General features: G+C 34.8%; 1 protein-coding gene across 1 annotated transcript in view; it reads left to right on the plus strand.

The window, feature by feature from the left end:
- Window positions 1-4,952: 4,952 nt before the first annotated feature.
- The window catches only part of LOC138699436 (uncharacterized), an 86,530-nt gene continuing 65,540 nt past the window's right edge, over window positions 4,953-25,942 (plus strand). The window contains exons 1-5 of the mRNA XM_069825301.1: window positions 4,953-5,141; window positions 5,516-5,572; window positions 11,441-11,545; window positions 16,165-16,278; window positions 22,485-22,753. Of these exons, the coding sequence (XP_069681402.1) occupies window positions 5,075-5,141; window positions 5,516-5,572; window positions 11,441-11,545; window positions 16,165-16,278; window positions 22,485-22,753 (612 nt within the window). The 5' untranslated portion in view covers window positions 4,953-5,074. The remainder of the gene's footprint in view (window positions 5,142-5,515; window positions 5,573-11,440; window positions 11,546-16,164; window positions 16,279-22,484; window positions 22,754-25,942) is intronic.

The raw sequence follows: 25,942 nt of genomic DNA on the forward strand, positions 1-25,942 counted from the left end.
ACTGTACCGCTCTATAACTAGGAGTTATTTAACACATGAAGTGAAACCATCGGAGTAGATCTGGCGGCAACGCGTTTACCTACTGAATGGGTTTGATTTCCTTTTGGACTAATTATCTTCTTGGGTTTCTTCAGACATTTTCCCAACTGTAAAGCGAATATCAGGTAAAATGTCGACGAATCCTCGGCCTCATCTCGCCAAAAACCCATTCCGTTTATTATAATTAAATAACGTAAAACATCATTATATAACCCACTAAAAACTGATAGTAAGTACTTCATCACATTTAATTATTACTTAAACACACACACAGACAAACACACACACATATTATATACAGAGTGTTCTGTAAAGAGAGGTTTCAACATACAGGAAGATTCACGAGCATTTACCGCCACTTACGGAGCTTATTTCTGAAGACATTCTGAGCAAAAAATGTCATATAAACATGTGTCTTAATCGCAATATTTTCAGAGTTAAGGCTCATTCATAATGAAAATTAAACATAACGTAAGCGTTAACTTAACGTTACAGTAAAATCAAGAAGTCATACCATCATTCACGATGGGAACATAAACATAACAGTAAACATACTTGGTAACCATGGAAACATAACAACGACGTCATTTCCTCATATTCTGTCGTATACTTCAGCGCTCCACGATTGTGTTCTGTTTGCAAATGACGTAAGCATAAGCATGAAAGTTTGGAGTTTGCAAACTTTCATGTTAACGTCTTACGGTAATGTTTATGTCAATGCTTATGTGAATCATTGTGAATGATCCCATTTGGTAGCCTGGGCGCAAACTTCTGTGTTTATGTTACGGTTATGTTTAATTTTCATTGTGAATGGGCCAGGCCTACAGTAATTTGAAATTTTTAGTAAAATACTTTTTTCTTTAGTTTTAAGGGCAAAAAAATACAGAAATAGAAAGTGAACTATTCAGAAGTATCATTTCTTTAATTGACTAGTGTTCTGAAGCAAAAAAATGTGTTAATTGCTTTGTACAGATTTTGTTTTTCAATTTTTAACTGAAAATTAGGCCTACATCATTCTTACGCGCTTACCAGAAAAATTGTTACAAATCTTACGACTTTAGGAACTTGATTCGTTACAGTTTAATTATGCATCCTAATGTACAGTCTTAAAGAATTTACAAGAGTGGCGTGATTTTATAACAACTGTAATAAATGCGTAAGGAAAAGTAATTTTGTATGTATGTATGTATTTATTTACACTGCAAGTGGGCAAGCACCCGGTGGCAGTGGTATATACAATATTAACAATACACAATAAAATGATAACCAATACACAATAAAATTTACAATACACAATAAAATTTTACAACACATATACAATTTTACACACAATACAATAATAATACACAATACAATTTAACACAATAATAATAAAACATAAAATAAAATACCTCATTTTACAATACAACCTACATAATTATGTATAGGTCCTACATAAGTTTCAATAGTCTTTCACTTTACTCTCATCTCATTCCCTGTAGTGGCACTATGACGCATTTCACTGACACTTTAGCACACATTTCACTGACACTCTGTAGCTCATTTCACTGACACTATAGAACACATTTCATTGACGCTATAAATTATCACTGATCGGAACTGTTCACTGCACTGTAAAACCATAACTTCACTGACTAACCACGCTTCACTGATACAACAGTTCAAATAAGTCAAATAATTACATCCTTATGCATACTTATAAACAGAACTACATTTAAACTAAACATTTCTAGTCTAAGGCCCTCTTACACGCTAGTTTTAAATAATTTACAATTCAAACCAAGGAAGTAAGCTCGTCAGCCTAGATAAATACATGTCACCTTAAAAAAAAATTAAATGTTGAATGTCACCTTAATTTTAATTTTCACTATATATACAACTTTTTAAATTATTCTTGAATCTCCTTAAGGAAGGACAGCCCTCACAGACCGCTGCAGGTAGGTCATTCCAATCATTTATAGTTATATTTAAAAAATGAGAATTTACCTACATCTGTTTTCTGTTTCCTACATTTGATTTTAAAATCATGATCGTTCCTACCATAGTACGTTGGCTTTTCTAACCGAGCCGTTATGTCTACCCATGCTTTCTGACCTAGATGTGCTCTGTACAGTGATGTTATTCTAGTTTTCCTACGTCTGTTTTCCAAAGTTTCCCATTTAAGTTCTTTTATCGTATCGTTTCCATCTTCTCTTTTACCTTTAACAAATTTCGCTGCCCTATACTGGATTCTTTTGTAGTTAAAAATAGAAAAAAAAATCTGTACTCAGCAACTATGGAATTTACAACAAATTTTTAGCATCAGAATATTAGTTAATCAAAGAAATGATACTCCTGAATAGTTCATTCTTTATCTGTAATATTTTTTTACCCTTAAAACTTAAGAATAATGGTATTTTACAAAAATTTAAAATTAGTGTAACTCTGAAAATATTGAGATTAGGACACATGTTTATATTAATTTTGTGCGAGATCGTGCGTATTTGCTTGGTTTCCGCACAAAACCAATCCGCGGTAAGTCTTAAATTCCACATTCAATATTCCCAACCTAACACACATAACAATTTCCCTCTTCTTACCGCTTAAGTGACATATTGATTTTACTCCTTTAGGCTTTTAACATATTATTTTTAGAGACGTTCAATATAGTAATAATTATAAATTGGAAACTTACTATTGCAATATTCATCTAAATTGCACTGTTAATTATTGTTTTTAAATATTTGCAAAAATTAAGTAAACTCTACAACTCCACTAAAGTTATGCAAGTAACATTAAGGAAGCCGTGAAAAAATCAACAAGATTTATAGACTGGGGAAAAAAAAAGACAGACGTATATCACGACCTGCTGGAGTATAGTAAACACAGAAAACATATTAAAGCAACAATGTTGAAGATAGATATTTTTGTTTTCAAAATTTGCCGTCATTGAACAGAAACCAAGATGGAGATTTCATTGCAACTAATTAGAAATTCCTCTTTCACGTATGTAATAAACGATCTTCGCACAAAATAATGTACGATACACGAGGGGTATGTTTTCTTTCAATTCTCAGAAATTGAAAAAGCTCAACTACGTTTCGCTTTTTCAAACTTTTCCTCGAACATGAAAACTTCAACACACCGCTCTTGTAACGCATATTACTATTTTTTTGCTCAGAATGTCTTTGGAAATAAGCTCCGTAAGTGGCGGTAAATCCTCGTGAATCACCCTGTAGGCTATATAAAGAGGAGGTGGTAAGCATCAAAACAAGAAATAAAAGTCCTATAAGCATAGGCCTAATAATTATTTAATACTCGTAATGTATTATAACAACATTCGAGATAGGCTACACTTTTTATACGCGAGCAGAGTTTTCATCAGTGGCGTAGCGTCAATGTAAGCTAAGAAGCTCAGCTTCCCCAGTTAATAATAATTTCATAACAAACCTGCAGTTTATAAACAAAATTATTTATTAATTTTAATAGAATTTATATTTATGCGTTAAATATTGTGATGCGGCAGCTCAGGATGATTCGTGATGCAGCAGTAAACAAGAAGCCTGAACACACCAGCTTCCAAGCAGACTGGTTTCTTTCACTCATTCTTCTGTGTAACCTACCCCGCAGATTTTCCATCCCTTCCTAACTAAATTATCCTGTTTAACTATAGCAATTTTTATTACCTTAAGATAAGCAAAGGTGGAAAATAAAAATTGCTATAGTTAAATAATATAAGCTTATCGGTATTACCACAAAATTAAACTAAACTACCCTGGTCGCAAGGCTCGCAAGAAGCTAGCTTTTACATTGAAAATAATTTAGTTTTCGAGCTATCCCTTTCGTGAGTTGTGTTCAGTTGAAGTGTTAGTGTGCATTGTGGCTGATATAATAAATAATGAGTGAAATAACAGTTCCTGACACTAATTTACTTGAATTTTTGGGACAATTCTATTATCAAGACTGACTTACGAACAAAAGTGTGATTTAAAAAACAAATGACCGACTCCCTTGCTCTCAATGAAGGGGACAACCAAAACACAGACTCATACTTACGTAATGATACTAATACTGTAGCCTATCTATTGAACGTTAATATTGTGATTTCTCTGTGAGTTAATGTTATACGTATAGTGTCTGTTTGTTAGAAATATGTGTAAACCATGAAATCATATTTTACTACGTACCATTTGAGGTGATACCTTATTGGTGTTACTTACGAGCTTCCAACCAATCTTCGACTACTGACTTGACATTGACTACTATTTATTTTAAGACTATATTTTTGTAATACGTTTTCTCAGAAATGCATATAGAGTGTTAGTTGGGAGACCTGAGGGAAAAAGACCTTTAGGGAGGCCGAGACGTAGGTGGGAGGGTAATATTAAAATGGATTTGAGGGAGGTATGATGATAGAGACTGGATTAATCTTGCACAGGATAGGGACCGATGGCGGGCTTATGTGAGGGCGGCAATGAACCTTCGGGTTTCTTAAAAGCCATTTGTAAGTAAGGTTTCTCATACGTACATGAAAAACAACTAGAGTTAGCTTCCCCTGTTCAAAATTTCATGCTACGCCACTGGTTTTCATCCAGCATATTGGCAAGAGATTGAAGCTGTAGATTTAGCACCGATAAGAAAGAAACTTAAACCTAATCAATTTCAGGAATTAAGGCAAAAAATTTCAAATTACACCACCCTGTCCTTTTGAAACCCAGGCGTACTTGGTGACGAATATTCGGGTAATATTGCTGAGTCGCTCCGAATGTTTACTTATTTCTTTGCTTTGACTACAGCTGCCATTCGCAAATAGTTTAATCATACTGGGACCGTCTTGTTTGTGCATGGCTGGAGTTTATCGCTATGAAGGGTCGCTGATAATGCCCTTTCGGGGAATCACCAGGTTCTCGGGAGATATTTCACTTAAATTAATGTGCGTGTATAAACATTTCCTGCGTCAGTAAGGAGTAGTTCTTCGTCGATGTTTTTCATTTCTGTTCTGCAGCACCTGACGAGTGGGTTTTGATTCTTTTTGTGACTAACTAAAGAGTCTGATATGAATCACAAGCGTACTTGTGCCATTTTACATGTGCTTTTTACTATTCTCGTCTCATCTACAGGAGGTTAGTATTTGTATTATGCAGGACAAAGAAACAAGTGTATCAAATATTTACGTGATAGCTATTGGATTTCTGCTTTCCCCTTTCAAAATTCTATTATGTTTCTTACAAGATGTGTAAAAATTTCGTTGTACTGCTACTAAATTAGCCCTTCTATGGCATTAATGACAAGTGAAACGTGTCACACATTAAAATCCTCGGCCTCATCTCATCAAATACCATCTCGCTATCACAAATTCCATTGACGCTGAACAACCCAGTAATTTATACAGTGTCGTTAAGTAACCAGATAAAAATTAGATACATAATGATATTTAAGTTGTAAAATCAACTTTATCATATTAACTAATTGAAATTTTTATCATTTAACTTTTCAGAAGTCTTTGATGTTACGACAATCTGTAGATATGTTGAAGAACCTGCAGTGACAAATGGTAAGACATAATTTACCTTACCTTATATTCCGTAATTCACCTCAGATTTGAGATATCTCTGGTCCGAGAGAAAAAGTAATAAATCAAAATTATTCCCTCTACCTAAAGTATATTACTATCTGTTTGAGAAATTTAGTTTCCTACAAAAACGAAATTAATTTTAAGTATGCATTAACGTTCATATTAAAACTCATAGACAACATTGATTTTCAAATCAGCTTTCAAATCAAATTATCATGATTTTTCTGTTTCAAGTTTGATCAGTGCAAATAAGGTGTAGTTAAGAATTTTACAAATATGAACACAATATTTTAAACAACTCATCTAATACTTTAACTAAAGAATGTTTCACTGAAACATTAAATGCAGGCCTACATGTTCTCAGTGTAATAGCCTAATAATAATAATAATAATAATAATAATAATAATAATAATAATAATAATAATAATAATAATAATAATAATAATAATAATAATAATAATAATAATAATTCGTGGCGCTACAGCCTGTGAAGGGCCCAGACCGACCAACCGTCTGCTGGCCTCACGCCCACATGGCGAAGCAGAGGTGGACGATCAACCAACCAGAATGTGCGTATCGTATGGTTAGTACAATGATCCCCCAGCCGTTATAGCTGGCTTTCGTAACCGGATTTCGCTATCTATCGTAGCTCCCCAAGTGCATCACGATGCTGGGTTGGCACCGATCCCATACACTGGCCGAAATTTCATGAGAAAATTTCTTCCCCCCTGGTTCTTAGTATATGAAACATTTATTTCTCAGTGTTACCTAATTGAGAAAGCTGAAATTTCTGTGCATGATTATTTAAACTACAACACATAGCTATGTATATACGGAATTAAACTGAAACAGTATTACGTGTCTTCGTAACAATTTGCTCTGTATGATTCGATTTAGTGTTCAATGTGATTATTAGCACCATCGGACGGACAGACCGATGACATGAAAATAATCGACAGTTGCTGACGTTTACTATTCTGCATATAATTAAGTATTGTATTCCCCTTGTTCTCCTTGCATTTCTCCCGTTCTCCTTCCATTCCGCTTGTTCTATTTGAATTCCCCTTTTCGTCCTTACAGTACTCTTTTCTCCTTACATTCTCCTTGTTGCCATTGTATTCCCCCTATTCTGCTTCAATTCTCTTAATTTTCTTTACATTCCCTTTTTTCTCATTCCAATTGTTTTCCTTCATTTCCTTTCATTTCCCTTGTTATTGTCGCATTATACATGTTCTCCTTGCAGTCCCCTTGGTTTCCATGTATCCCACTTTTTCTCATTACATTTCTTTTGTTTTCGTTATCTTTCCCATATCCTCCTTGTATTCCACTTTCTCTCCTTGCATGCCCCTTCTTTTTCTTCTATTCCTCTTGTTCTCTCTGTATTTCCATTCTCCTCTATCTCTTGTTCACCTTGTACTGGCCTTATTCTCCTTATATTCCCAGCGTTCTTTTTGTATTGCCCTTGTTCTCCTCGTATTACTCTTATTCTCTTTGTATCCCTCCCTCCCCTCGTATTCCTCTTGTATTTCCTTTGTTCTCCCTGTCTTCTCAATATTCTCGTCTTTCCCTTGTTCTCCTTTCATTCCCTTTGTTCTCGTTTTCGCCATGTTCTCCTTGTATTTCACTTCCCTCCTTCTATTCCGCTCGTTCTCTTTCTATTTCCCTTGTTCTCCTTGTCTTCCACTTATTTTCCTTGCCTTCCCCTGCTTCCCTTTCGCTTTTATTGCTCTCCACGTCTTCCCTTTGATTTCTCTTTTAATTCTCCTTGTCTTCCTCACCTTCCTCTTGTTCTCCTTATCTTTCCCTGCTCTCATTGTATTTCTCTTATTCCTTAGTCTTTCTTTTATTCTCCTTGTCTTCTCCTTGTTCTAATTTTATTCCCCTTGTTTTTGTTGTCTTCCTCTCTTCTCCTTGTATTTCACTTTTCTTTCCATTGCATTCGTTCTCCTATTTCCTCCGCTTTATTTGTATTTACCTTTTTCTTCTTACATTCCCGTTCTCCTTGTCTTCCTCTTGTTATCTTTGTATTCCCCTTGTCATTCTTGCGTTACGTTCCCCTTGTTCTCCTTATATTCCCCTTGTTTTCCTGGTATTGTCCTATAGCGGCGAAGTTACGATCACCCTCCATATATCTAGTTAGAATAATGACTTCGTTGTATGTCAAAATCTTCCCATGTTAGGACCAAGAACTATTATTATTATTATTATTATTATTATTATTATTATTATTATTATTATTTTTTTTACAAAATCAAACTGATGTTTTCAAATATCACAAGACTAATTCATAGTTCGTAGAGTAAGTAATTATAAAATGTGATAGTAGCCAATAATTGAAGCGTCGGCTGGAACAACGTTGTAAGTTACAAAATTTTCATTCGGCGTGTGTAATAATGTTGTATATCATGTTACCTTGCTATACTCCTTGGCTTGCAACTGTACATCAATGCAGTACGTGAAATTTGTCCGCTCAAAAGTTTGCTACCCTCTAAGAACAACGTTGTACGTGTACACATTTTTGCAGCTCCTGTAAATTTTATCAAATGTAACTTATAACATTGTTCCAGCCGACGCTTCAATTAGTGTTTACATTGACAGTACTCGTAATGCTTATCGCGCGCATGTATTATGAGACAAACGAACTTTAAACCAAGGACATTATTAGCTGGATGCAACCGCTGGTCAGTCATCTATGTGATAACTTTTGACCACAAGGAAATAAGACTTCGAACTTACGCAGATTCTGTGACATTTCAACTTCATAAATAACAGAAGAGGGTTTAGCATACTAGTTTTATTCATTCATATAAAACGCCTTCTTTATCACACCAGACGCATGACATCATCTTCTGTGGATGGACACTAATTTTTGTATTGGGTGTTGTGTGTTGCAAAGACAGAACCTTTTTCTTGCATTGCTTCCTCTGATGGCATTCTTTCAGTACACGGTACAAAAATTTCGAGCCACCTCCGCTGCCTTTCCTCCTCTATTAAACTCAAACAGAGAATATCTCGGAAGTGATCGTTTTTATTCCACTTGACATTCCATCTTATTTAGCGCACTAATAGCACAAATTTTCTTCAAATCCGTAAAATTCAAGGCGTGCTTACAAGCACAAATAACAAATGACAAACGATCAATAATCCCCTAACAACGTAGTGTTGTGATGACGAACAAAATTGCTACGAAGTTATACATCAGCTTAATATTTTGTGAAATCCTTCTTGATTCTGAGAGATGCAGGCAGTTTATCACATGTTTGTATAGGCTACGCTTTGTTCAGAGGTAAGTGGATGTGTGTTCGAAAACCTGCTGCAGTGACACAAAATATCTGTTGTGTCTGTCAGTTTTAGACCTGCAGTCATTGTTTTTCTTTCTCAATAATTTATCAGCATATCAGTAACAACCTCATAAAAGTACTTACAAAAAAAAAACACTCCCAAAAATAATATACACTTATGAAAAAAATAAATAAATAAATATTTGATTAACAATATTTTCACCGTTATAATTACACATATATAAAACCTAAATATAAACATTTACATAGAGATAAAAAATTTTACAGGAGAAAAAGTTCGTCCAAAGGGCTGGACTCTGGAAGAGTGCCCAAAACGCTCATTGCATTTCCGCATTGAATAGCAATACTTAAGCGTTGATGCAAATATAGGCTATGATTATGCATTACTTGTAATGTTGAAGTTTAAAATGAATTTACTGACAACCGATTAACTTATTATTTTCCCGTTATGTCTAACAGTATAACGGCATGATCATAGTAGCTCGTTCAGGCGAAACGAGTCTTCTTGACCATGAGTTCTGAACAAAATTGTCTTCAATAAATTCTCTATCTTAGCCCAACTTTTGTCGGTGTAATTAATTAACACAAGTTTTATTAATAGTTCAATTGTTTCAATTAAACAATTGAAATACCACACAAATCTACACAACTAAACTTCAGATCAATCTCACAAAAAAAAGTTCCAAATTGGCAGAAAAATGATCTAAATGTATTATCTTAAATTTCAATTTTGCTAGTATGTCGGTAGTTCCTTCGTAACTTAAATGTGTAAACAATTTTAAAAACTGTTTCAAGATCATTTTAACTGCTTCTAGCTTCGAATATTATTTTGGTATATAATTTCAACATTTAATGTTGCTTTCAATGAATTATTTTTTTAAACTTAAGGTATATGTACACCTTTACATACAAAAAATTTTGTTTTGTATAATTTTGCTCTATAAAAAAATTTATATACAATTGAGAATGGTACCAGAAAGAGAATGAAGTGAACAGATCCCTTTAAATTATGTCTAAATTTTTTTTTTAATTATTTTGTTTATAATTTTGACATTCAACTTGAAACATGATAGCTCATGCAGTTTTTAAGATAGAGCCACAGTTTTTTCACTGTTTTATAGCTAAAACTATTCTTTAGTGCTGACATAGAGCTATTTTTTTATTTTTATTTACATTAATTAAATATTACCATATATGTAACTTACAATAATATTTTATGTTGCATAAATCATGCAAAAAAATCCATAGATAATTATTAATTACATTAATGTTATTTTACTCATTGTCAGGCACTAGGGGACATTTCAAGCTTCAAAATGACACCAATATCTTCTTGGTATCACCATATTTGGCTGATATATCATGTTTAAAAGAATTAAATATTCTAAAATTACTATTTACAGGAAATGAGCCACAAACTTTCAGAGCCTAGAAGACTGCATCATCATATGTCACCCCTTAAGCAGCTTCATGTCGGTCCAGTTTCAGCTTCTTTCTGTCTCTCAAATTCCTCCGCCTTGTTTTAACTTCAGGTGTTGAATGTTTTTTATTTTTATTTTTTTGCATTTTTGTCCCTATTTCCATTGATGCAACAAATCCTGCGACGGTGTTTGTCCCAGGGTTTATGCCCATCCTCCTCAGAATTGTAATTTCTACTTTTGGACTCTTATTAAAATGACGTACAACATCATGGACTAACAGTAAAATATTATAAACTACATCATTTTGTAAAAAAGTTTTTTCAATCTAATGATCATGCCCAGATATCTATGCATCTATTTCGGGACTAGAAAGAAGTTTATTTTACAAGCAATGCTGGACGAGGGGATTGACTGCTACGAATATCACTCCAAAAGTAATGCACTCGAAAAGTAAGTGACCGTGGCTGATGACGCAGCATTTTGGAAAATGGGACTTATCTGAAAAACCATAAGGCATAAATCGAAAATTCTTACATCAAATTAAAGAGGAGAAAATTCTCTATTAAAATAGTTATATTTTGAAAATTCTAATTTTTCATAATTTTTTTGCGTTTTGTGGGTGTACATATACCTTGATATTTTATGCTAGTCAATACTATTGCTTTAAATATATTTTTAGAGTTTCGTTTACCTCAATAACTTATATCTTCGTAATTTGATACTAGTACTAGAATTATAGTCTGAAAAATACTTCGTAAATATGTGTAATAAAATTAGAGACTGTCAATATTTGTTTGGCATTTTGAGTTCTCTCTCTCTCAGTGAATTTCTTTCATAGCACAGTAATTGATTTTGTTTAGTAAGTAGATATTTTTATCCTGTGTCTTTAAGCAATTTCATTTCTTGCTTTTGTAAGTCATTCTACTTTTTTGTAATTGATATTTTGATTGTCTTTACATACAATTTCTTGGCTAATTTTATCTTTATACCTATTTTCATTCCAGTTGCTGTTATTATTTTATTTATGTAGGCTTAATACTTTCTGAACAGCTTGTGTAGCGCAAAACACATAGATATATGTAGAAATATCAATGACTAATATAATATATCCCTATTTCCTCAGGCAACGGGTCACGAACTTCGTACAGTGACAGAGTGACAATTGACATTCACGCCAGGAACAACGCACTGAGTCTACCGTTCTTTTCACCAAATGGAACGGTTATTGGTAAGCAATTAACTAATTCGTATAATACTACATTTTGACAAGTGATATTTTCGAATATTTACACACCATGTTAGATTTGAAAAATTGTATATATATATATAAAGTAATGCATTACGAAGTTCGATGCAAAAGCTTTGTCATATCAATGTTATGCTCAAAGAAAATAGACCAAGAAATTACACACTGGTATGAAAGGAACTTGGGCCTATGGGGGGACGAATTATTTTGTCTATGAACCACAGAAATTTACCAGGGATTTATAACAATATCAGAGAGGGTCACTAGTTTGTTTCATGCATTTCCTTGTCCTTATTTCACTCCATTTATATTAATGAGATTGTTTGTCTGAAAGCCCTGACACATATTTTTATGTGACAAATTTTTTCGGAAAGCTGTTTCTTTGATATTTATTTATATAAAATTAATTATACAAAACATAAAAAATCAGGAACATCCGTATGAGTAAAGCTCGTGTTCGGGTGTAGTGGCATTATAGTACAGAAATACAAAAATTAACGCACACAAATAATATTACATACATACATACATACATACACGCTATATATACATACAATACATACATACAATACACACATACATACTATACATACATACATACATACATGCATACATACATGCATGCATGCATACATACATACAATACATACTATACATACATACATACATACATACATACATGAATGCATGCATACATACTATACATACACGCTATACATACATACATACAATACAATACATACATACTATACATGCATACATACTATACATACATACATACATACATACTATACATACATACATACTATGCATACACGTTATACATACATACACACATACTATACATACATACATACATACAAAAAATAAGAACATGAAGATAAAAAACTATATACATAATATCTATTTAAATATCATTGATAAGTAGATGTTTATTTTTTATTGAAATTAAAAACAGTAAGTGTTGAAAATTCAGGGTGCATTTCAACTATAGAATTATAACTTTGCACCTAGACTAATACTGTGACGTCCTTACTGTGATGAGAAATACTTACTGAATTCATTTGCTATGTGGTTTTTACAATTTAGCATTACGAGGGTGATCCCAGTAGTAGCCATAATGAATATTGCGCATGTGCTCCCATATCCATGTATTTGCGTGGTTATTTATTGCTTTAACAGCGAGAGTTATTCCTAACGATTTTGTGTAAGTTCAATTAAATTCCTTAAAAACCTTTTTTGTGTATAAGAGATTGAAATAGACCACGAAAATCAGTCATCTCAGGTCATTGTTTGAGATCAAAGATCATTCATTGAGATAGAAACTTTACGCGGACGTACGGCGCCGGAAATTTATTAATTGCTTCGAGAGAAGTGCCTGGCCACTCTACAATAGACAGCAGTATCATTTCCCGATCGTCTGTACGTGTCTATGAAGGTCATATTGCTACAGAAGACAACCAACGCACTGGAAGACTGAAATCATCACCGGACTTCACTACAGAGGCAATTGTTGCCAATGGTTTGGAAGAAGACAGACGGACGACATGTGCAGACATAGCCCGTAAGAAACTGCGCCCAAAAATTTGGCAGGACGACTACAGCTATTGGAGTTTGCTTCTCTACGATAATGTAAGACCGCAAATCACCAGCCAGTGAATGCCGTATGACCGATTACAAGTGAAAAACACTCCCTATGCCAGTCTACAGTCCGCACATGAATCCACCTATGTTCTTTTTTTCCCAAACATGAAAAATCCACTTCGGGGTCAATTTTTTGCAATGTTAAATTACCTGAATACAACCGTGGCCCGATGCATCCTAGACCTAAACTTCAAGGAAGAATTAAACGGTATCCAATATCTACCACAACTTTGGGAAGCAGTCAAAATACTTCAAGGGGATTATTATTGAATGATTTTGATACATGTAAGTGTATTTAAAAAATAAAAAGTGCCAATTAAATACAGTACGTTTGTGCATTACTTTTGGGATCACCTATGTATTTTCACTTTAATGAGTAAGTTATTTCCGTAACAGAATGATTTTTCAAACCTGGCTTTTTCAAGTATAGTTCCCTGTAAAGCTGACTTGAATAATTTCAAGGAAAAAATTCTTCCAGGACCGGGTATCGAACTCGGGACCTTTGGCTGAGCGTTTCAACGCGTTACCTGCTGTTTTGATAACAGAAAACCACAATTTATGTCAAGGGCTGCCGTACTTTGATTTCTTTTAAATATAAATTAGAAGAATATCTTATGATGAATTGCCAGACCTAATGCATTGCAGATATTTAATATAATGTATTCCACTGTGGTAATTTTTATTTTTTTGTTTCTCATTTTTATTGTGTACACTTAATTCAATTTCTTTATAATGTTGTTATGTAAATAGTATTTTCTTCTAATTTAATGTTCATATATTTACCGCAGTGTTCATTTTTTTGTATTCTTTATTCAAATCTCTGTTTATGGCTTTATTTAAATCGTGTTTATTTATCACTTAATACCAATATGTATTCCACTATATCTATATATATATATATATATATATATATATATATCTATATATATATACTCTTATTATTATTATTATTATTATTATTATTATTATTATTATTATTATTATTATTATTATTATTATTTACACTTTAATCAATTGTCGGTTTCTGGTCTAATTATTTGAATCCTACTTGCTTGTAACTTAATACCAATATGTATTCCAATATGTTTATTATCGTTTTTATCATGTACATTTTATTGAATTATTGGCTTCTGATCTCATCTATTTGATTCTAACAACATTAATACGTATTCAACTGTGTTTATTTTTATTTCATTAGGTAAATTTTAATTTAACTGCCTCTTTTGATCTCATTATGTAAATCGTATCTGTGTGTAATTACTTAAATCCGATTCAGTTGTATGTTGAACTATGTAAGCAAGTTTTTATCCTGATTGAGTGCAAGAGAAGGCCCTACGGCCTTAACACTGCCAGATTAAATAAAGCCATTATTATTATTATTATTATTATTATTATTATTATTATTATTATTATTATTATAAAAAAGTCAACATTAGCTAAATTTGTTACTTCTTTTTAATAATATACATAATTGTGATTAAAAATCTACCCATATACGATTTTAAAGGGCAGATTCCATCTCGTGATTTTGAAAGGTTTTTCTGAGACAGTTTTGGCCACTTCCCTCGTCGATATTAACAATTTTTGGTTTATTTCCAACCATAAATTTTAATGGAAATAAAAAATTTGATTAGATAAAAATAAAACCACTAAAATTATTTATATAATCTTCAGATTATAACGAATTATACGAAACAATTTTCAGCTTAAATTGAATTCTTAATTACAGACACATATTTAGCTTCTATTATGAAAAATATTCACTCCAGTTACACATTTCGGTACAACCACATGTTACGAATTATCTCATTCAAACAACAAAAATGAGAGTGGCGGTAGATGGGTACATATTTTAGAAATAAAATTATCTTTACAATCTTAAAAAAATATATATAATTGAGAAAATCTACGATAATTAATGAGTTAAAGGACTCCATCGCACATGTCGCGTACGCCAAATTTTGTCAAGAGGGGGGTTCATTATTAAAATTGTTTACAATTTATACAATCTGTATTTTAAATGTCTTGTATTATTATTATTATTATTATTATTATTATTATATTTTAATATATTAAAATTATTATATATTATATATTTATATTAAAAATATGAACTGTAAAATGCAAAAAACGTTAAACGAACGTTTCACAATAAAGTCAGAACTCAAACTAACGAACGGGTGATTACCACTCTTAAACCGAGTTTAAAATCGACAATGCACATATTTACAACAACTGCACTGCAGAACTGTCAAAACAGTCTTTTCAATATGTTTCACAACAAGTTAAATTTCATATTGGTCAGCTTCATTTTATTACAAGGTCTGTACTAGGCGGTAGGTCTCTCTATAATAAAGATAGCGTTGTTATAATTCAAGCACAGGGATTATATTGAAGAAGAGGTAGGAGGACTATGCCTTACGTCGATGTATATTTTGTTACTCTGAATGAATGAATTATAGCCATGATGTCCCACGTTGGGCACAGGCCTCCTGTGATGGGGTTAGAACCCCCTCGACAGAGATGGCGACAGAAAAAAACTTTGGAGAAAGAAAACAATTATGGATAAAAAAATATAAAATATGTATTTTTTTTAAGTTCAAGGGATAGGTTCAAACCCGGCAACCCCCCCTTGCGTACGCCCCTGATAGCATATATATATATATATATATATATATATATATATATATATATATATATTCCAAAAGATGAAATCAGATCTGTTCTCTACAGCATTGGAAAGAGGCTGTTACTTGTACAAGAACAAAACAATGGATAAATACAATATCTACGATGAAGTTATGATAATGAGTGGTGGTTTCGAGTGTAATATGCCAGTGCCAGAATTTGTAAGATTTTGTAGAAAATGATGAAAATATGAACAATTATAATTACCTCTTACCTTTGAACAACATTAAAACTAATAATGTTACCAATGCTAAGTATTTATTTTTCAGAGCCCAATATCGGGATCGACATCGAAAAATGTGTGCCTTCAATTACGAAAAATAGTAATTGGAAAGAAAAGAATTTTATGACAACTTATCTGCATCCTTTTCCACCTATAGCAGGTAAGTTTCATTACTTTTCCATACAAATACGACATTGTTATGCTGGATCATCCAACTACAGAGCGTTCGCCTACGGGTGGGGCCAGGAAAGCGGCCTGCCTGCGGTGTCGCTTGCGGGAATCGTCTATCCGTAAGCTTACGCTTTCTATACTATACTCTGTAGGGTTTTAATTTTAAAAGTTTAACAGCAGTAAAGACTGATGTTTTTGAAACACTAACTTCCTGTGAAACACGTCTTAGACATTTATTAGGATAGCGTATAAATGATGCACTGATTTCATCAATTGTTTCTTCCGTCAATACTCTTTGTTTTCGCTTAGGAATTGTAGCATTTATCGACCCTGTTGACCTTCATTTGTTAACAAGACGGCTAACAGTTTCTCTACCCTGAATTGGAGCACCCAAATATTTCACTTCAAATTGCCTACGGACCTCTCTACATGACTCTGTTTTCACAAGTGCATCATACACAAAAACTCTGTTCAAGCGTGAATTTTGCGTTTTGTATTGTTAACAAATTTTACACAACGCTGAATATTTAAGCAACTGTGTCAAGAAACTGCACTGTACAGCCTAGTTACTTTATGGTGACAGCTCGTCGACGCGAGAGAGGAGAAGGTTCGACTGTGGGAGGGAGACCGACCCGAGACGGAGCGAATGGAGGGAGGGAAATACAGTCATATCAGAAATGAAGTTTCACGTTGCGGCGTCTGCATAATTTTGGGCTCCTGTCACTGTGTTCACTTCATACTCCGGAACAATAGTCACTAATACAGACTAATGTGGAAATACACTAAGCAGCAATCGAATCACTATATTTAATAGTTAATCACTAATTAACAATGAAATATACTAATGCGGAAATACCGGTAATGTTCATCAGTGCTTCACTGTTACCTTTCCCATCACCATCATCATCATCATCATCATCCATGTAAAAGATGGAGCAGCCTTCTTCCCTGTACTTCTTTATTTTCCTCTAATACTGCAAACTTTTGGCCCTAATGCTGTGATGCTCCACCAGAATTTAGCGATTATTTTGTGTTTCTTTTTCTAATAAAATCCTAATTTCATAATAACTTTCCTCAAAGTCGAGATACCACCCTGAAAGTCGATAATCTTTCAATTTCAATAATATATATTTTGTTTTAAGTGTGGGCCGCTGTTCTATGAAATATAGAACTCGTGCTTTGGTTCGTCTTATGACAGCTTCATTAAAGTTGTCCACAGTTGATTTTGGCGCCGATTATCAATGTCTTTAGTCTCCCTTATTATTTGGCTAACACAGCTCCCAGACACAGCGATAAACTCTGCTACAAGTTTTCCAACATTTGTTATGTTTTTTTCTTCCGACGCTATCTTCATAAAGCGCTACACGTTGCTCACGACTTCTCGCGACTGCGAATGCAATACCAGACCTTTCAGTTTGCATCTAACAGGCAGCATTTTCACAAACAGAAAATAGCAGTGAATCTAGACAATAAATATTACACACTAAACAATACAAAACAGAAGCACTGCAATTATTTAAGTAACTAAATGAAATGTACGTAAATTGCAATACACAAGACAGTGGTGGTGTAGTACGTCCTTAGCGCGACTGTACGCCCACACTAACGCTCCCGAGATGTGACCGCTAACGCAGCCAGGGGAAGACTAAAACGAACACCCCTTCGAACAAAGAGTGAACTCGTCCAAACCACTGCGTCGCCAGGCCAGAGCTGTCACCATAAAGTAACTGGCCTGTACGTGTTAAACACTGCAACATCTGGCTCACAACTGATAACTTGTCGACGTTGATGTCCTTGATTGTCGAGCGTGTCTCAACAACTGCGCGCACAAAGCGGCGTATCAGTACATTCCGCTTTCCTGGCCTCACCCGTAGGCGAACGCTCTGTATCTTCTGACCAGAGCCGTGGCAGGAACTACTTCAGCCGATAAGACAACACCCACGGCCCGACGTGCAGGCGGGGTTAACTGGTTGACCTCTCACGCTACAAAGTATTGTTTGAACTGTGCAAGCAATACACATGTCCAGAATTAATGGCAAATAATACGTCTAATTATTCTATTCCACATCGGACACTTATTTGTGATTCGTACAAAATCCGCTCGTACTGTCAGGAGACTATTTCAAGAGAAATTCTCAGGTGATAGAGTTCCAAGTCGTGATACGATTAATCAATTAGTTAATCAATTTCGGGAAACAAAAAGTGTTCAAGATAAGAAGTGAAGAAGGCGATGTACATTGCTCCCAGAACAAATTTTAGATGAGACTGGACAACTCTTGGAAAATTCCCCTAAGAAATCTCTTACAAGCAAACATTCTGATGGGGGACAGATAAAAAAGTTATTTTTTTTTCTTTCACCATGTTAATAATGTCTAAACAAGTGCTTATACAAATTTTTGCCACTCGAGCGCAATTACGAGGACGTCCAGAAAGTGATTTTCCCTGGGGCCGTGAACAGAAAAAAGCAGAATTGCATGGAAAGATCAATTGATGCAGATACAGCAATTGTTGCGCTATTTGTCAACATATCCACCACTGGAATTGACATATTTGTCATACCATGAGATCAATTTTTGTATCCTTGTGTCGTGGAAGTCATCCGCCTGGGATCGGAACCAGCCGTCTGCACCTCTCATGGTATGACAAATGTCTCAATTCTGGTGGGAATATGGTGAAAAATAGCTCAACAATTGCTGTGTCTGTTCCAACAATTTTTTTCCAATGAAATTGTGTTTTCTTTCTGTTAACGGCCTCTGACGATCTTATTTTTATGGCCTCGTAATTGCGGTCGAGTGGCGAAAATTTGTATAAGCACTTGAGTTGACATTATTGACATGGTGAAAGAAAAAAAAAATAGCTTTTTATATGCCCCTATTAGAATGTTTGCTTGTTAGCTGTCTTTCTCAGCAAATGGGAATTCCTTATGGTTTCGTACAAAGGGATACTTAAATTAAAATCCTATAGGTCTAAATGTACTGTTGTGCAAGATGTTAAGGGGAAGGACTTACAGGAAATATTTTTTTCGTATTATTTTAAGTAGAGCCTCTATTTCCCTAACATAGTTTCGTATCTATGTATGAAGCATTTTAAATACAACATTTTTTCTCTTTTATCCTTCATGGTACAGTCACAGACATAAAAATGTAAGAAATGCAGTATTATAAACAAAATTATATATCTGCTGTCAAGAGTATCATACGATCACAAATTTTGTCTTAAATTAAAACTAAAAAACCTGCTAATCAATTTCGTTTTATGATTTTTAGAAATGTTAATTTTTATATTTGTATTGCATTTTTATGAACAGAAAGAAAAATTGGACGTCTATTTTTAACTTATTCTTTAATTTGTAATTTGACAATTTCCTCTTACAGAATTATTCATGTATAATGTGAGAATATGCCTGGAAATTCTATTCAATTATCTCTATTATTGTCTGAGATACTACATATTAAATGTTGAAAAATGTAAAATAAACAAACTTCGGATTTTCAACGGAGAAATTTGAGAACTCATATTTAAAAATGGCCCAAAAACCATTATTTTCTTCCTAACGACCTTGAAATTTTGTTCAAATGAAGTCAATACTATGAAGTATTTTTAGGCTAAAAATAAGAAATGTTAATTTTGACACATATTTATTTATTTATTTATTTATTCATTTATTTATTTATTTATTTATTTATTTAACCTGGTAGAGATAAGGCCATCAGGCTTCTCTTCCCTTCTACCAGGGGATTACAACAACAATATTAAGAATACAATTACAATTATAATTTTATTGCAATTAATATTAAATTTACAAATACAATAAAAATCAAAGTACTAAAAGATTAACTGATTAATAAAAGCTAGACAGCGTATTGTAAAAGTTAAGAAGAGAGAAAATTTTTTTATTAACTAAGTAAAAATTAAACCTATTCTACGCAGTAAGAAAATGCTTAATAAGTTTGCTTTTGAACGCTACTAAATTCCGACAGTCTCTGATGTCACTGGGTAGGGTATTCCACAAGCGCGAGAGCGAGATTGTGTATGATGATGAATACGATGATGTCTTATGTGTTGGTATGGCTAGTATGCGGCTATTTTGCGTGCGTGTGAAGAGATTATGATATGATGACAGGTAACTGAAACGGGAGGCAAGGTAGGTAGGTGTAGAGGTGTGAAGGACTTGGAAAAGGAGAACAAGAGAATGAAAATTTCTACGTTCGTTAAGCCGTAGCCAGTTTAGAGTTTGGAAGGATGGGGTAATGTGGTCAGCGCGACGGACATCGGAGACGAAGCGAACACAAGAATTATTAACACGTTGTAATCTTTGCGACTGGTTGATATTGAGGTCAGTCAGCAGAAAATCACAGTAATAATCGAAGTGGGGCATTACTAGTGTTTCCACTAGTATTTTCTTGAGTGATAGCGGAAGGAATTTTCGAATGCTGCTTAAGGAATGTAGTATGGAAAGCACTTTTTTGGTAATATGGGTTACTTGGTTATTCCAGTTTAAATGCGTATCAAAGTAAACTTCAAGGTTTTTAACACAGGAAGAAAAAGGGATTATTGTGTCGTTTAACTTGACCGGTAGGTTCTTCCCCTTATACCGGATGTTCGGATTAAATTTTGTGAATGCATTTTGAAGAAAGTGCCTGACGGACAATTTCCTAACAGATATCAGAAATGTGTGGAAATTGGATGCGAGCAGATCCAGCATCTCCTTGTGTGACAAAAAAATATTTGGAAATAGCAGCAATATGCTTTGTAGCCTATTTATCAGTCTATCCAGAGTGGACACCAAGGTTGATTTCACTATTAATTTCTAAATTATAGTTCCCTTTAGTTTCCAAGGCCCAGCTTTACTATCGCAGAATAAATCTTCGAAAAGCTATTCATGGAATAGCCTAACTATAGAAAAAATAGAGCTCCGTGTTGTATTACGTTTGTTTATTCCAAAGTTATTTCATACTTAGCAGAATTGGAACAGAGTTGACAATACTTTAGATGGTGTTTTGTTTATAAAATGCATTCACAATACCTTACATAATTACAAATGGCTTTTAAGGAACTCGGAGATTCATTGCCGCCTTCACGTAAGCCGTCATCGGTCCCTATCCTGAGAAACATTAATCCAGTCCCTACCATCATAACCAATGTCCCTCAAATCTATTTTAATTCCCATCTACGCCTTAGCCTCCTCAAAGGTCTCTTCCCCTCAGGTCTTCCAATAAACACTCATATGTATTTCTAGATTCACCCATACGTGCCCTGCCCATCTAAATGTCTGGAATTAATGATCAGGTAAACAATAGAATGCGTGCAGTTCTGCGTATGTGACTTTCTCCATTCTGCTGTATCTTCATCCCTCTTAGTCCCAAATATTTTCCTAATCAGCTTATTCTCAAAGACCCTTAACATCTGTTCCTCTCTCAAAATGAGAGTTCAAGTTTCACAACCATACAGAACAACCGGTAATATACCGATCTCGTGATCAGAATATTGTACGAAATGGAAATATAAAAACTGAAAATTTATCCTTTGAAGAGGTGGAAAAGTTCAAATATCTTGGAGCAACAGTAACAAATATAAATGACACTCGAGAGGAAATTAAACGCAGAATAAATATGGGAAATGCCTGTTATTATTCGGTTTCTTATCCAGTCTGCTCTCAAAAAGCTGAAAGTTAGAATTTATAACACAGTTATATTACCGGTTGTTCTTTATGGTTGTGAAACTTTGACTCTCACTTTGAGAGCGGAACATAGGTTAAGGGTTTCTGAGAACAAGGTGCTTAGGAAAATATTTGGGGCTAAGAGGGATGAAGTTACAGGAGAATGAAGAAAGTTACACAACGCAAAACTGCAGGCATTGTATTCTTCACCTGACATAATTAGCTGCATTAAATCCAGGCGTTTGAGATGGGCAGGGCATGGACAAATCCAGAAATGCATATAGAGTGTTAGTTGGAAGGCCGTAGGGGAAAAAACCTTTGGGGAGACCGAGACGTAGATGGGAAAATAATATTAAAAATGGATGTGAGGGAGGTGCGATATGATTGTAGAGATTGGATTAATCTTGCCCAGAATAGGAACCGATGGCGGGCTTATGTGAGGGCGGCAATGGATCTCCGGGTTCCTTAAAAACCATAAGTAAGTAAGTAAATAATAATAAATTTATTTATTCTGGTGGTGTTATGGTCTGTTATAGAAGCGCAACACCAGTTCTCAACAGACAACTTGATAGAAAATATTAAGTTCCAAGATAAAATTACATTTAATTTCAAGCCATCACGTCGTGAAGCGGTTCTATGCATATTTTTGATGGATTGGAAAGCTGATATAGAATCTTCAAATATGTACTACGTGAAAATATTCTACAACCAGATTCATATTATTAAGTGCCACCCTTCGGCAGGCTATACGCATTATCTGCCATACTCAATGGGAAGTAGAAGATGCAGCCATGTCAATACCGTGGTGAGTGAAACACTGGGATATTTATTTATTTATTTCTTTATTTATTTGCCTATTTGTTTATATATTCACCTATTTATTTATTTACGTACTTATTTACTTACCTATTTATTTACTTATTTACCTATTTATTTATTGTCCACACCTGTGGAGTAACGGTCAGCGCGTCTGGCCGCGAAACCAGGTGGCCCGGGTTCGAATCCTGGTCGGGTCTGGTTGAGGTTTTTTCCGGGGTTTTCCCTCAACCCAATACGAGCAAATGCTGGGTAACTTTCGGTGCTGGACCCCGGACTCATTTCACCGGCATTATCATCTTCATTTCATTCAGACGCTAAATAACCTGAGATGTTGATACAGCGTAGTAAAATAACCCAATAAAATATTGTGGAAGATCATAACACTTCTGTATAGTTTGATACTGGTGTACTACCGTGTCAATATGGTATTCTCTGTCTTTATATAGTTATAAGCTTTCCACCATTGAGTTTAAACGTTAGCGCGAATCTTTCCGATCAGTAACAAGAAGAATTGGGATGTGCTACTTACTACCGTATACCTACAACACGTTAACGTTCTTTGTTATTGCCCCTCAGTCTAGGGCTGCTTGTAATTTAATAAAGTGCAGTTTTTAAACACATCATCTACAATTACTTTTCATTCAAATTAAGGAGATTGTGATTGGTATGCTGGTGTTAGTGTGCATTTAATACATTAAACATTGCATAGAGTCTGATACCAAATACGTCGTGTGTCATGTCCAGGCTTCGAGACTTTGGACCCGATACAATAAGTTTACTGTGCATGCACTATAGGTTGTTGACTCGCTGCAGGTAGATAGAGATGTGTTGAGGTAACAACGTCGCTATTTAGAGTAGAGTACGGTAGTATGGTGAAACACATATGTACATTCTGAAAGTAAATATACATTACACAATGATAATTTTTTTATTTTAGTTGGTTATTTAACGACGCTGTATCAACTACTAGGTTATTTAGCGTCGATGAGATTGGTGATAGCGAGATGATATTTGGCGAGATGAGGCCGAGGATTCGCCAGAGATTACCTTGTATTCACATTACGGTGGGGGAAAACCTCGGAAAAAACCCAACCAGGTAATCAGCCCAAGCGGGAATCGAACCCGCGCCCGAACGCAACTTCAGACCGGCAGGCAAGCGCCTTAACCGACTGAGCCACGCCGGTGGCCACAATGATAATGTCAAAAGAATGTGAAAGGCATTTATTCTCCGGTCTTTTATAAGCATTTGTGTTTAATTATACACAGTGTTAATGGTGGAAATAAGCATGTAGCAATTTTAATTTCTTCATTTATCCTATTGGTCGTCTTTAGGAAGTGCAGTTACAGTACCGAATTGCAATGTACTACAAGATACCTTTTCAGTGTCTCAAACGTAAATCTTTTTCGGTACTGTGAAAAGCTACATTCTACGTAGCATGACGTGATAGGAGCAAAACGAAGAAACCTAACATCATTGCAGTCTCTAAGAGACAGTCCTTTATTCTCGGGTGACTCTATGTCCACTAATTTGCTGTTTATGTTACACAATGTTCCATATCAGTTATTTTTACATAAAATTGATTTCCACTTCTGTTTTACACGTTCAGTAACCGGTGTACTTGATGTCTCATTAATTCTCTGCATCATTTCCTCAACTAATTTGAGGGCTTCCGGAATCTCTTGCTCTGACTTTTCTAACCGTGTAATAGTTTCAGACACAGTTTGTATGAAAACCAAATGATTCGTCAGAACCTTCAAATCCAGAGCGTTTTCCTTTGCGTATTTGTTGGTATTCATTCTACAGTACCCCCATTCACTGTACGCTTTACCACTATACTCAGTATGCCGTTATGCGGATTTCCTACTCAACTGCAATATTGGGTCCGAAGTCTCGAAGCCTGATCATGTCCATACATATTTCCAGAGCGAATATGACAGTGCAAGGAATGGAAGACGATTTCCGTTATTCATGTTTTGGAGAGAACACTTAAAGTGACGGGTGTGTCTAAATTTGCGGTATAGTCTATATAATATATATTATAATGTGTATATACATATATATATATATACATAATTCTGAAGGCGACGTAAACATTGCCGACAGAGAGAGAGGAATAATTGCTATTCAACCAATGGCAGAGGTCTCATTCCACCCTTGTCTTGAAGTTGGGTGCTCTGAAGTATTCTACCCCCGCTCAACTTCAAGACAAGCCTGGAATGCGACCTCTGCCATTGGTTGAATAGTCTTTCAGGATCTAAAGTCCAGTCAATAATTTCCACGAGGACAAAATATATGAAATGGTCCAAACAATAAAGTCCAAGCCTAAAGGTCCCATATAAATTATAAAATGTCCAAACCAAAATTGATCGACAAATGATTGAATCTGAAATATCCTAATGTTTCTTTTATTTGCTAGTAGCTAATATTGTGACTTTTATTCAACAATGTGTGACTTTTATTTCCAACTTTAACCATACACCCGTCAACAATGGGTATTCCATTCGACACTGCAACACAGTAGTCGTATTTTTCACTCCACACAACGACAATGATAATACACGTGTATTATTGAGAAGAACAACAATGTACTCCCAATTTTTTAACTAATGTTCACAAAGCACTATGTACAGAACAAAACTGTCAGTTCTCAGTTCACTGTTCGTTCGCCTTGACTAGTTCTTCTAGTTCACTCACTCAAGTTCACGGTACATGGAACACCAAGCCTTCCAGATACAGTTAACTGCACTTCGAACCCAAGCCTTCCGGGTACAGTTCACTGCACTTCGAACCCAAGCCTTCCGGATACAGTTCACTGCACTTCGATCCCAAGACTTTCAGGTACAGTTCACTGTACTTTGAACCCAAGCCTTCCAGACGCGGTTCCCTGCACGTCGAACACCGCCCTCCAGATTCGGTTCCTTGCACTCGAACCCAAGATCTCCGGGTACGTTGCACTCGCCTAGCTAGTGCCACAGTTACGGACCTACTCAAGTTCACTGCACCTCGGAACTCAGATCCTCTCCGCTGCCCAAGACTTGAATGCTGGCTGAAGATTAACTAACTCTCTCACAGCTGACCGACTAACTGGCTCACTTCGAAGACTGCTCGCGCTTTTATTACTAGACCATAAACATCTCGAGACTTCAATCCGCGTGGCTTACAGAATCTTCGGGA

Source organism: Periplaneta americana, chromosome 5 (genome assembly GCF_040183065.1).
Source record: "Periplaneta americana isolate PAMFEO1 chromosome 5, P.americana_PAMFEO1_priV1, whole genome shotgun sequence".
NCBI classification, from domain to species: Eukaryota; Metazoa; Arthropoda; class Insecta; order Blattodea; family Blattidae; genus Periplaneta; species Periplaneta americana.